Genomic DNA, 12,410 nt, shown 5'->3' with positions numbered 1-12,410 from the left:
ACAAAAACTGTGCATACCATACCACCTCAAACAGTTTTAACGATCTTCCGGTTGACTTAGCGAGTCGTGACCGGTGAATCCCACACTCGTGACCCCCGGCCGTTACGTCGCCCTGCCTGCTACCGTAGCCCTCTTTTTACCATCGCACCGGTGCACTACACCACAAGAACTACGGATTTAAGCGCGCGGCAGATGCGTTCGCGAGCATTTTCCTGTGAGTGCTGGTGCGCGGCGTCGACTGCGACATGACACTGCTTCCCATCACGGTGACCACTCCTCTGGGAGTGAAGAAGGTGGCGCTGCTGCTGCCGTACGTCGTGTCGCAGCGCTACAAGTTCTTCTCGCTCTTCATGTTCGGAGGCGCGTTTCTGCTCACAGCAGGAATGCTCAACAGTTATAAGTTAGCGTCAAGTAACGTCAGCCTGTTTAATTTAGCAGCAACAACGACAACGACAACAACGACGACTACGACGACGACCACAGTGGCGCCGGTAGGTGGCAGCTCTGGTGGGTCCGCGCGGGGGCGTTCAGGTGACAGTACCTGCTGGTGGGTCCACGCATAGAGCGCTCTGGCGGCAGCACTGCACTGGTGGGTCCGCACTTTGTAGAGGCCTGAGGGTTGAGGGTTCTCTAGTTGACCTGAGGGTTCTCAAGTCTAGTGCGCATCAGAGCTCATAAGAGAACAGCGATGCGGTGGTGAGGACAGTACATTACTGTGGCTCATAAACAGGCCATTTTGCCGCTCGGATGCTCCACGCTGAAGTCTGCTTTCATATTGCAGTTAGTGCCTGGTCAATCAGCCGCAATATAGGTACCCCTTTTTTGTGACACACTACGCCCGTCCATACACTGTCTGTCAAGTTTGCATAGTGCGAAAAATTACATCGCGTTTTAGACAACATCTGTGTCTATCCACCCTCTGACATTCGTTCCACCGTTCACCGCGACCTGACCTCCCTCTCATTTTCACAGCGAATGGCGATCTGCTACACGGCCCAATTCAACTCAGCACAGGCCAACGAGTACTTTGTGCTGACCCAGAGGGACGGAGAACCCGTCATGCTTCAGGGCAACGCCTTCGGTGACCTGGTAACTGACACGACCACGCCTCTCTTCCTGAAGCCAGGAGGGGACGAGAACTGTGCCATGGACTCGCTCGAAACGCTGGCCTCCAGTGGCACATTTGATCTTAGTGAGGTGAGACGGAGGGAGGGAGGGGTGGGAGGTGGGGGGGGGGCTGTTGCTGTTTTGGAGGGCTCTGGGTACAAATGGTGTCTCTGTACCCGCGTGTGTGAATTTATTGAGATGCCGGTGAGCAAAGGGTAACCGTTAGTGACACAGTTTTAGAGAATCACCTGACTTGAGACTGGAGTGGCGATGAGCTGTCAATGTAATTTGCAAATGCAAAGTGTCTGAACAAGTGCATCATAAGCTCTCTTCACCTAAAACCGAACCCGTGCCTTGGCGCATTTTAGCTGACATTTGATGTCACCGGATAACACAAGAGTCAAGACTGTAAAATTGGTTGCCAGTGGCTCCGTCTCTTAACGACGCATACACAAGTTTTTTCCGTGAAGCTCTAGCTCAATTAGGGACGAAACGACAAGGGGTTTCTATCAAATCCCCTCCCCAATCGGCCGAGGCGCTAGACAAAAAAAAAGCGATAGGTCCGGAGAGCCTCGCCGGCCGAGGGGGGTGGGGCGGGTGCCGCCCCCCATAGGGTTTTTTCGCGATAGCTCCAAACACGCTGGCGATAGAGAGCTCAAACTTGGCATACCTGACCTTTGATTCAAGCCGGATCTTTTGACACCAATCGCATTTTTGGGTCAGGTCAGGTCACTGACCTATGACGTCATAAGTGAACCTCTGCACGGTCTTCAGATGTCGCAACTTCGCAACGCCCTCACTGCCAGAGGAGATGTCACAGGGAAATGAAATTTGCAGGATTTCGTATCCATCATGAGTCTCACAACTTGTATATCACGGATTTTTCCTAAAAGTCGTATGAGGTCAGGTCATTTTCGTGACCTCACCGTTATAAGTCAATGGGAAAAAAATGAAAACTGCTATTCTGGCGCCGGGAACGATCTCCAACTATCTCAAGCACACAGAACCGTGATTTGATGCACTCCTTGCAAGGTTAGATGCGTCACTTTTGCAATGTTGACCTTGCGTGACGTCATTTATGACGTCATCAAGGTCATATTAGTTTTTCGTCAATAACTCTTGATCAAATTGAGCTAGCGAGTCGGGAAAGCCACCAATGGACTCAGGAAGACCTGCTGAATCGAATGATATGCGACATGACCTCTTTCGACCAACTTCGTGACCTGGGGGTGCTGACCTGACCTTGACCTGAGGTCAACACCCCAAGTTGACCTGACCCGGACAAAAAGCATATCATTCGACGCGCCTGAGCGAGGCGAACACGATGCTGCCATAATCGCTTCTCTGCGGCCGTTTTTTTGCGAAGTTATTCACCAAAAACTGAATCGTACCTTGGGGCACTTGACCTGACCTCAGAGGTCACCAGTTGACCTAGGACCTTAAAATTGGGTACCAATCTCTGCGTCTCGTAACGGCGCACACGCTCGTTTTTCCGCGACGCGCTAGCTCCACCAGGGGCGAAACGGCGAGGGGGGGTCGTACCCGCCCCCCCCCCCCCTCGGCCGGCGCGTATGTAGAAAACCAATATGTCCGGAGAGGGTTAAACGTCTTAATGACAATACCGGGTATTCAGAAACTTGTATTAAATGCTGAATCAGTAAATTCTGAACTTAAAATAATGTTGTTTCGTGTTTCAGCTCCCGGTAGGCGTGTCCTTCGCAGTAACTTCCCGGTCCTCTCCAACAATAGGCAGCGTGCTCCCCTTCAGGCGTCTATTTCGAGACTGCTCAACACAGTACAGAACAATATGGCGTCGAGTTCGGTTACCATATTCAGCGTCGGCCACCAAACTCGCGATAATGGCGCAGTAGCGACAATTACGTAAAGGAATACTTTACAGCTCCAAACCAAACAAAATACCACACATCTCCCCCCTTTAAACAAGTTTGAGATCACAGACAAACGCCTCACAGATCCATCCGCCTCGGCGGCCTCACAACTCTCCCGGAACGGGTAACTCGGCCCCGCTCGTCACCGGACCGGGACGCTGCTCCCGGCGTTCCTTCGCCGGGCCGGTCCGCCGAGCCTTCGCCGGGTCGGTCTGCCGTCGCCGAACCTTCACCGGGCCGGTCTGCCGTCGCCGAGCCTTCGCCGGGTCGGTCTGCCGTCGCCGAACCTTCACCGGGACGGTCTGCCGAGTCATCGCCGGGCCGGTTAGACGTACCGCTGGGCAGGACTGCTGATCTCGGGGCTCGGACTTCGCCAGAGGCGATCTGCGGGGTGTCGGCGACGTCAGTACAGGCGATGGGTAACGGACCCAAAAGATGACGACGGTTTCTCCTCCACTGTCCCTGACCATCCGAGATCCAGTACGAACGACAACTTTCCTTTGAAGCAACGGTCATCGGTGAGCTCCACCCCTTCTCTTGATCAGTCCTTACTCTTACTTTATCACCAGGCATCAAGTCAGGCAGCACTTTTGTTCCCTTTCTCTTATCAAAATTCTTCTTACCTTTCATCTTGAGCCTCTCGTCGGCTCGCCTGACCTCATCGTCCGGTCGCCGAAACTTCTGCGGTAGCATCGGGACGGTCGTCCGCAGCTTCCGCCCCATCAACAGCTCGGCAGGGCTGAGACCCAGAGTGTGCAGAGGTGCTGCTCTGTAGGCGAGAAGAGCCATCCAGGGATCAGGCTGCTTCAACAGGTGCTTCGCAGTGCGGACCGCTCGTTCCGCTTCCCCATTAGCCTGCGGGAAATGCGGACTGGTCACCGTGTGGACAAAGCCACACTCCCTGGAAAACTCCTGGAAAGGCGCACTGGTAAACTGCGTCCCTCCATCAGTAACCAGCTCGCAGGGCAATCCAAATCGCGCAAAGACAGACTGCATTTTCAGGATAACTTGTTCGCTTGTAATTGACGATAGTTGCAGGATCTCAGGATACCTGGAATAGTAGTCAACAATCACAAGGTACGACTTTCCCTTGTGCTCCAGAATATCAGCTCCGAGTTTCCTCCAGGGACTCTCCGGCAAGGGTGTCGGAATCAGTGGCTCACTCCGCTGTCTGGGTCGTTGAGCCTGGCAGAAGTCGCATCCTTCGATGAAGTTCTTCAGGTCCTCGCTCAACCTCGGCCAGAACACACTCTCCCTGGCCACCTGTCGGCTCTTGTTCAAACCGATGTGACCAGCATGGATCCGCTTCAGCACGTCCCGCTTCATTGACTCTGGAATCAGGATTCTGGATCCGTAGCACAGCACTCCGCTCACCACGGACAGGCTGTCTTGAAGGCTTCGAAACTTCTCCACCTCTGGTTCAGTAGCTGTAGCCGGCCATCCCTTCTCCGTGACCTCTGCTACCTTCCTCAGCACTGGATCGCCTTCCTGAGCTGACTTGACCTCTTCCAGCTTGGCGTCCTCCAGGACACCGGACACCACGGCGTCAACGTACAGCTGGACCTCCTCTTCTAGATCACCAGGCTCCTCGTGGCGGGTGTCTCCTGAGTCAACGTCCAAGGGCTGTCGAGACAACAGGTCAGACACCACCATCTGCTTCCCCGGGCAGTGCTCAGCAACAAACCCATACCGCATCAGTCGAAGCAGCATCCGCTGACAGCGAACCGGAGCCAGATCGATGTCCTTCGAATTAAGGAGTGGGATCAGAGGCTTGTGATCCGTAAGAACAGTAAACTTTCTCAACCCATGAACATATCGGTGGAACTTCTCACATGCATGGGTAATAGCAAGACATTCCTTTTCGATCTGTGCATAATGTTGCTCACATGAGGACAGGGTACGAGAACAGAATGCTATAGGTCGAAGTCCGGCATCACCATGATCCTGAAACAGTGCCCCACCCATACCATAGCTACTGGCGTCAGCTGCCAGGACAGTGGGTAGGTTAGGGTCAAAGATGGCTAGCACGGGGGCCTCCGACACGAGTCTCTTCACCGCCTCCAGTGCTTGCTCCTGCGGAACATCCCAGGTCCAGTGGTGATCCCTCCGCAGAAGATCGTTGAGGGGTCGAAGTGTCTCTGCAAGCTGAGGGATGAAGCGGCCCAAGTAGTTCACCATGCCCAGCAACTGCTTCACCTCCTTCACGTTCGATGGTCTCTTCAGAGCCTGGATTGCTGCTACCTTTGCGGGATCAACTTCTACGCCATCTTCACTGACGATGTGTCCCAGGTACTTCAACCTCTTCTGTCTCAGGTGGCACTTGCTCTGGTTCAGGGTCAGTCCCTCCGATTTCATCCTCTTGAGAACTTGTTTCAGGTTCTTGTCATGCTCCTCCTCAGAAGCTCCGAACACGAGGACGTCATCCATGTAGCAGGCGACTCCTTCGATGCCTTCCAGCAGCAGGTTCATCCTCCTCTGGTACACCTCCGGGGCTATGGAAATGCCAAAAGGTAGGCGCTTCATGCGGAACCTGCCGAAGGGCGTTATGAAGCACGTCAGGTGGCGGCTATCCTTGTGGAGAGGGAGTTGCCAAAATCCACTTGAAGCATCAAGCACACTGAACATCTTGGCTCCCGCAAGCCTCGGTATCAGCTCATCAACAGTGGGAAGCTGGTATGTCTCACGTTTAATGGCATGGTTCAGTTTCTTAAAATCTATACACAACCTTACTTTCGGTTCTCCACCATCCCCTGAACCTTTCTTGACTACAGGCACAATTGGGGCGCACCAATCTGATGGAGTGGTAACAGGTTCAATTATGTCGCTATCGAGCATGCGCTGTACTTCCCTTTTGACCGCTGGCAGGAGCGGCAACGCGATGCGCCTTGCGGAGCTCACAGAGTAGGGCTGGGCGTCCTCTCGGAGATGGATCCGGACTGGTTCACCGACCATCGTGCCCAGGGGCTCCTCCTCCGCAGGGCCTTCTGGCAGAACATCATCAATGCGACACACCATCCTCATCTGCACGGCCATCTCACGACTTAGCAGGTTTCTGTCCAGACCATCAACAACATACACATGCAGCTGATGAAACTCATTCTTAAACCTGACCTGAGTCCTGAACGAGCCACAGCATGACACAGAACCCCCTGGACCAGTCAGGTTTTGCTTCACGGGCTGCAGCGCAGGCTTCCAAGACATCTTTGAGTAAGCGTCCTTACTGATTACAGTGACATCAGCTCCTGTATCTATCTTAAACGGAACCTTTTCCCACACAGTTTCAAGTGTACGATCCACGGTGACCGCTCAGCGTCTACATGACCCAGAAACAGAGTATCTTCTTGTATGTCATGAACAAGTTCCTGTACTTCTGGTGATTTGCAAACCTTAGCAAAATGATTGTTCCTTCCACATTTCGAACAGACCTTGTTACTAGCTGGGCAGTATTTCTTGCCTTTGCTGTGATGTCCTCCGCAGAAGCTGCAGTTCGCAGAATCCCTGGGAGGCTGTCGGCTCTGATGTCTGGGCTGTTCACGCTTCTGCCGCCTGTAGTCCAGCTTGTCCAGCTTCACCTCCACTGGCTGCTGCTGCTGCTGTGGTTGCTGCTGTGGTTGCCGATTCAGCTGACCTCTCACCATCTCACGCCTTCCAGCGATCTGCACAGCCTGCGAGAGAGTACATTGTTCCATTTGCATCAATTGTTCGGTAACTTCTCTGTCGGCTAATCCCATGACAAATCTGTCTCGTATCATGCCCTCTTGATCAGAGAAGTTACACAATCGTGCCAGCACATGCAATGCTCTCAAAAATTCTGATACCGATTCTCCTGGCCTCTGGGATCTATCATGGAAGACTGCCCTTTCATGAATCACATTCTTACAAGGCTCGAAATATTCATCAAACCGAGCCAGAACAGTTGCAAACTTCTTCGCATCTTCTTGAGACAAAGCAAACATTTCAAAGATGTGGTTAGACTCAGGCATACCCATGCAGTACAACAGTGAGCTAACTTGAAAGTCCCCATCTTCCTTATCCACTTTTGAGAGCCGGTGGTACATCATATATTCCGCACGCCAATCCCTCCATTTACCTGGTATGGCATAATCAAACCTTGATGGGGGTTTCGGCACCATGTTTCGTGTTTCAGCTCCCGGTAGGCGTGTCCTTCGCAGTAACTTCCCGGTCCTCTCCAACAATAGGCAGCGTGCTCCCCTTCAGGCGTCTATTTCGAGACTGCTCAACACAGTACAGAACAATATGGCGTCGAGTTCGGTTACCATATTCAGCGTCGGCCACCAAACTCGCGATAATGGCGCAGTAGCGACAATTACGTAAAGGAATACTTTACAGCTCCAAACCAAACAAAATACCACACAAATGTAATTCTGATTCATTCGTTTATTCGTCCCTTTCGCATTTAAAACTTACTTTTTTCCAGACTTCTAAATGCTATATTGAATGTATAATTACCTTTCATAACGCTGAACCTAATAACTCTAGCAAAACTGTTAGGTATCAAATCAATGCAATTCAATGATAACCTGCCGATAATATTGTTGCGGAGCACAATAGTTAATTTGCCGTTCGTAAGAAGCAAAGCATTTGAAACGTTTCGCCTGTGGCCTTAGTTTCGCCCCGCAGATCGGCTTTTACGTGATTGGTTCTACTTCTTATTAACTTGCCGTTAATTGCACATTACAAATTTACAATTGCATACTACATATCAATGGCGCCACGTTTCGCTTTCTGTCATCCAAATCCGCAGCAAAATTTGTAATGACTACTAATGAATATAGTACCTAATAAGTGACCTCAGATGTAGCGAATAAGCGACACGTCGGGTGTTACTACATTTAGGAATAACGATTATCTATCAAACAGCAGTTTAGTGCCTCTCATGGCTGCTTGCTAACTTTCAACATTTACTTGACAATTGCATCCTTCTGCCAAGTGTAAAAAATTAAGAAATACTTTAAATTATTTGAACTTCTTAGCTTTTAGTTTTCACCAAGCTAGTTTTCATCAGTTTTACGACACTCCTTATTTCAAACCCGTTTTATTAGCAATTTGTACTTGACATTCAGTGAGATATTCAGTGGCTGAACTCTCATAAACAAACTGGCAAGACAATGCTGGATAATATTAGCATTCTGCCGATAGTGTCTGAGTCGGGAATCGGGGTGGAGCCCACAATAAATCATTACTAATTGGATTATCACGAAACGGGCGTGATTTTTCACATGACAATCAGTTGTGGTAGGATTACAGACAAGGCGTCATTGCACAATGACAATAGGATGCAAACGAATGCAGTGACCATGTTGTCATATACCTCACCTGGCAGTACCCACTACTTCTATTCACATATGTTAATGCATTCACATGCTCCGAAAGTGCTTGGGAAATAACGTAAGAGTAACAAAGCAAAAGAAGTAGGTTTTCCGATGGAAAAAGCAGATGGTCATTAGCGATGATGGTTGATTATGATAGGTTTTCACAAGGCTTTTCATTCACATATTGTCCTCTGCTATTTTAACGAATGCCCTCTCACTTTCGAGATGGGAAGAGGTCTTTGGCCATAATATACCCACTGATCTGAAATATCACATCAAACGCAACAGACAAAAACAGTGGATGTAAATATTTACATCTTTCTCTGGTCATCGAAGGTAATGAGAGATCACCGGAGGGTTTCGGCAATAACTTTTGATATAGATGTGCATTGTGCAACAGAGAAATGGAAACAAATTGGATATGCTCAGGTCATCGATACGGAGCGCATGCAACATTGCTTCTTTTGATCAGGTGGTGACATTACCTTTTGGTCAAATTTGTTAACGATCTTTCAAAGTCAAAATTGTGTTCGCTTCACGCGTTTTGACGAGAGAAACACGATACACAAGCAAAATAATTGTCACACAAGATTTGTGTCGAAAGTTATAACAAAAAATCAACAATCACGTCATTTTTTTGTCCCATGTAAGACAAATCATCCTAGGTCAAATCTAGAACACATTGGTGGAAAAGCTACAAGATAGCTATCATAGTTTTCATACGACAATGTTGCTCTTTGACGAGAGCCTCTGTATGGACCAAATTGAACCAGAATGTCTAAATCGGGAAAATTTCACCTTTCATGACCTTCGGGCTCTGGCGACCTGACCCTTAGCCTGACCGATAAAATTAAAAGAGTACTTAATTCATAATTATTTGGCGTTCTTTCGAATGCCATCAGGCATAAAAATGTCCCCGCGTCCTGATGTATGGCGATCTGACCACCGCCCTCTGGCGCGAATCGAATTCGTCCCCCTCCCCCATCTCACCGCTATAGAACCAATGAAATGCTCTGCGCTAATTATCATAATGAGCATAGTTTTTCAATGAGAACCTCATATTGTATGCGGCCAAGTCCCACTTGTGAGCAAAAAATACGATTTAATGCTTATCTCCGTTCGCGACATATAACTGGACAAACAATAAGAAAGAAAAGCAAGGTCTCTCAACAGAACGGCTAACATCGAGTTTTTTTTTCAGAGCAGTCCTAACCAAATGCTCAAATATGTTAAACTAAAATTTTATATAAATTTATGGTTTTAACGAAATGCACCAAGTTCTGAAGATGCGTCATGCGATTAGGTGTGTGCCTATTTTGTGATGACCATCTGAAACGTATCGTCCTATATCGTGCCTTGCAGTTTGTATACGAATATCAATGGCTTATTTAGCATGGCGACTGATGCCTATCTTCATAGCTGAATGTTGCATGGTTTTACAGCTGGTTGATATGCGCTTAAGTCGAGTATGAAGACCGCTGCCTAAGACCTAAGACCTAAGACCGCTGCAGATCTAAACTTGACAGCGTTGTTGTTGACCCGAAAATGAACCTTCCCATTCGTGATCATGATCCCATTTCCCACCCCTCGGTTCAGAAAGTACCGCGTTCTCAGACCCCTAACCATACGTGACGTGACGTCTTCGCGGTGCTGAGACGTGACGTCCTCGTGCAGTGCTGTGACGTGACGGCCTCTGCCCCCTCCGACAGATGATGTACTCGCTGACGTTCCCGAGCACGTACTCGATCACCAATGGCGGCACCGACCTGAACGGCATGAACATCTCGCTCAACAACCTCAACAACGGCTGCTGTACCATCCAGAGGATATTCTAAACACCCGAGTTGTGCGGAGCGATGCTAAAGCGATGTGGCGACTTATTTAGTAGCTAGTGCATGCTATGACAGCAGTTTGCACCTCGGTGTGGATAAAATTGGAGCTTGAATGCTGCGGAAGGGAGGGTTGTTCGTTTAGGTATTCGTCACGGGTTGCGCTGATGTGTGTGAGGCAGCTCAAGTTGTGTGTGTTTGGTCATAACCCTTTGCAGATTTGCCATCATTAGACTAGTTAGTTGGTAAACTGAACGAGTTATTGTCAATGCGTTTAGCTGCTGGCTGCCGTAAGGTTGGTGTACTATTGTTGTGTTTGTGTGGCTGCATAACGAACTGTACCGTGTACAGCACGCGCACGTTTTCTCTGGGCATTACACAGAATCATGAGGAAATCATGTAGTGTTTTCAGTCGAGGCCAGGCAGACCACCGAGTAGGTGATACACCAGCGTCGTGGCGGCGCATGGCACAACGCCTTAGCAGCCCCGGCGCCGGAGCAGCGTCGGCGCGAGCGCGCACCCTGAGGTGACGGCCGGCCGGCCGCCGGCGCGGCGCGCACAGCAACTGCCGCAGTGGCAGTGGCACAGAGCACGCATAGGAACCATTTGCTCAGACCTCGCATCAACATGAGTTGGCGCGCCGAGCCACAGCGTCATACAGTGTCCAGCCGCCGCCGTCGGCACTCAGAAATCACTCACGTGGCCGAGATACTTGTTATTCACATGTCAGACACGCCTTGCAGCCAAACACCATCACATAATTATTATAAAGCTATGACGCGTTGCGAGCGTTCGTCTGAGATTGCGACCCTCGCTGGCGTCGCCGTTTGCGGCGGATCTCTGCCCGCTTGTTGCGGTCTCGCCTCCGCTTCTTCCGGCGCCGGTTTGAGCGGCGTTTCACCTCACACCGACACCCACTCCGTATTCGGATAAGGTCCAATACTTTGTTGCCACTGATGTCCAGTACTGCGTACGAGTACGAGTACTCCTGCGCGCACCGGTGGCGGCGGCGCGGCAGCGGCTGCGGGCCCCGAGTGTCACACGAGCGTTCAAAGAACACCTGCTTGAACTCGTCGCTGGCGTAGAGCAGCGCCAGGCTGCCGTCGCGCCGCGTGCCCGCCTTGGGGCTGGTGCGCTCCTCCACCGCCGGGCAGCAGACGGAGAAGTCACCCGAAGGCTCGGCGTAGCGGCGACGGCCGTGCTCGAGCTCGATGCGCTCGCCCGACTCCTGGAGGTCGCTGGGGAGCTGGAGCGGAGCAGAGACAGGCAGCTGTGGGCTCCGGCGGCGACTGTGCCTGTCGAGAGCAGACGGCAGGTCAGAGTCGGTACATACGGGAGCTCAGACACAAACAGACCAGAGGTTAGGCTCGGTGCATACGGGAGGTCAGACTCGGTACATACAGGAGGTCAGACTTGAGCACACTCGAACAGACCGGAGGTCAGACTCGAACAACAAGCGGGCGGCAAACTCGGTAACAGCATGGAGGTAAGACTCGAACACACTCTGAACAGACGGCAGGTCAGACTCAGTATATACTGGGGGTCAGAATCGAATTAACATAGTTGAAACATAGTTGGTGATCAGACTCGAATAGACGAGAGGTCAGACTCTGTAGCCCAGCCAGCGGGTAGACACACACAGACGGTCGTCGGCGAAGGGTGTAACCCTTGCATGGTTTCAGCAGCGTTTCCACTTGATTCATGATATACATCGCTAATGCTTAGAAGGTATCACAACTTATATGAACCGGATGGGATAATTGGAAGATGTAGTTATGTTTTATGATTTGACGTTTGGGAAATAAGAGGTGTAGTTATAATCAAAACTTCTAATCCATTGGACACAAAACGATCACTTTCGCCAGATTGACCTTGTTTATGTACTAGCCTAAACTGTCTTTCCTGCAATTAATTATGCTCATTAACATACAATATGTAATGATAACACACTCATTAGTTTCCTCTCAAAATGAATGACTCCACTTAGGGAGGCATAAACTTGGATTTCCACATTATCATGTCTACACATTACACATTATCATTCACTGTGCAAACATTTACAACCCTATTAGCTAATCCGGTGTTAAAATTATGCAGAATATTTGACATGATGTTGCGGCAACTAAGCACTTATGAATAATCATAGAGACTCCGCAACCTATAATGAATGCACTCCCATCGTCGTCTCTCATGTATGACCAGATTCATGCCTTCTGCGGCATCTGTCATGCCTAGCCTGACAACAGTAAGAC

The 12,410-nt window shown here is 50.2% G+C and overlaps 2 protein-coding genes across 2 annotated transcripts in view; one reads left to right on the top strand and one right to left on the bottom strand.

The window, feature by feature from the left end:
• Window positions 1-245: 245 nt before the first annotated feature.
• Window positions 246-10,553, top strand: LOC122380409. The gene is made up of 3 exons (XM_043363562.1): window positions 246-491; window positions 973-1,197; window positions 10,039-10,553. The coding sequence occupies exons 1-3, from the start codon at window positions 246-248 to the stop codon at window positions 10,162-10,164; spliced, it is 597 nt and encodes a 198-aa protein (XP_043219497.1). The 3' UTR covers window positions 10,165-10,553.
• The window catches only part of LOC122380402, an 81,989-nt gene continuing 80,121 nt past the window's right edge, over window positions 10,543-12,410 (bottom strand). Inside the window, exon 5 of the mRNA XM_043363555.1 lies at window positions 10,543-11,453. Coding sequence (XP_043219490.1) covers window positions 10,931-11,453 — 523 coding nt within the window. The 3' untranslated portion in view covers window positions 10,543-10,930. The remainder of the gene's footprint in view (window positions 11,454-12,410) is intronic.

This window comes from Amphibalanus amphitrite, unplaced genomic scaffold (genome assembly GCF_019059575.1).
Source record: "Amphibalanus amphitrite isolate SeventyFive unplaced genomic scaffold, NRLGWU_Aamphi_draft 000097F_arrow, whole genome shotgun sequence".
Taxonomy (NCBI): domain Eukaryota; kingdom Metazoa; phylum Arthropoda; class Thecostraca; order Balanomorpha; family Balanidae; genus Amphibalanus; species Amphibalanus amphitrite.
This window is presented reverse-complemented; position numbering and strand designations above follow the sequence as displayed.

Excerpts from the sequence above, each read along its gene's own strand:
- LOC122380409 (XM_043363562.1), top strand. The coding sequence starts at position 246 with ATGACACTGCTTCCCATCACGGTGACCACTCCTCTGGGAGTGAAGAAG. Across the intron at positions 492-972 it reads CGACGACCACAGTGGCGCCG|CGAATGGCGATCTGCTACAC; the intron begins GTAGGTGGCAGC and ends TCATTTTCACAG. Across the intron at positions 1,198-10,038 it reads GCACATTTGATCTTAGTGAG|ATGATGTACTCGCTGACGTT; the intron begins GTGAGACGGAGG and ends CCCCTCCGACAG.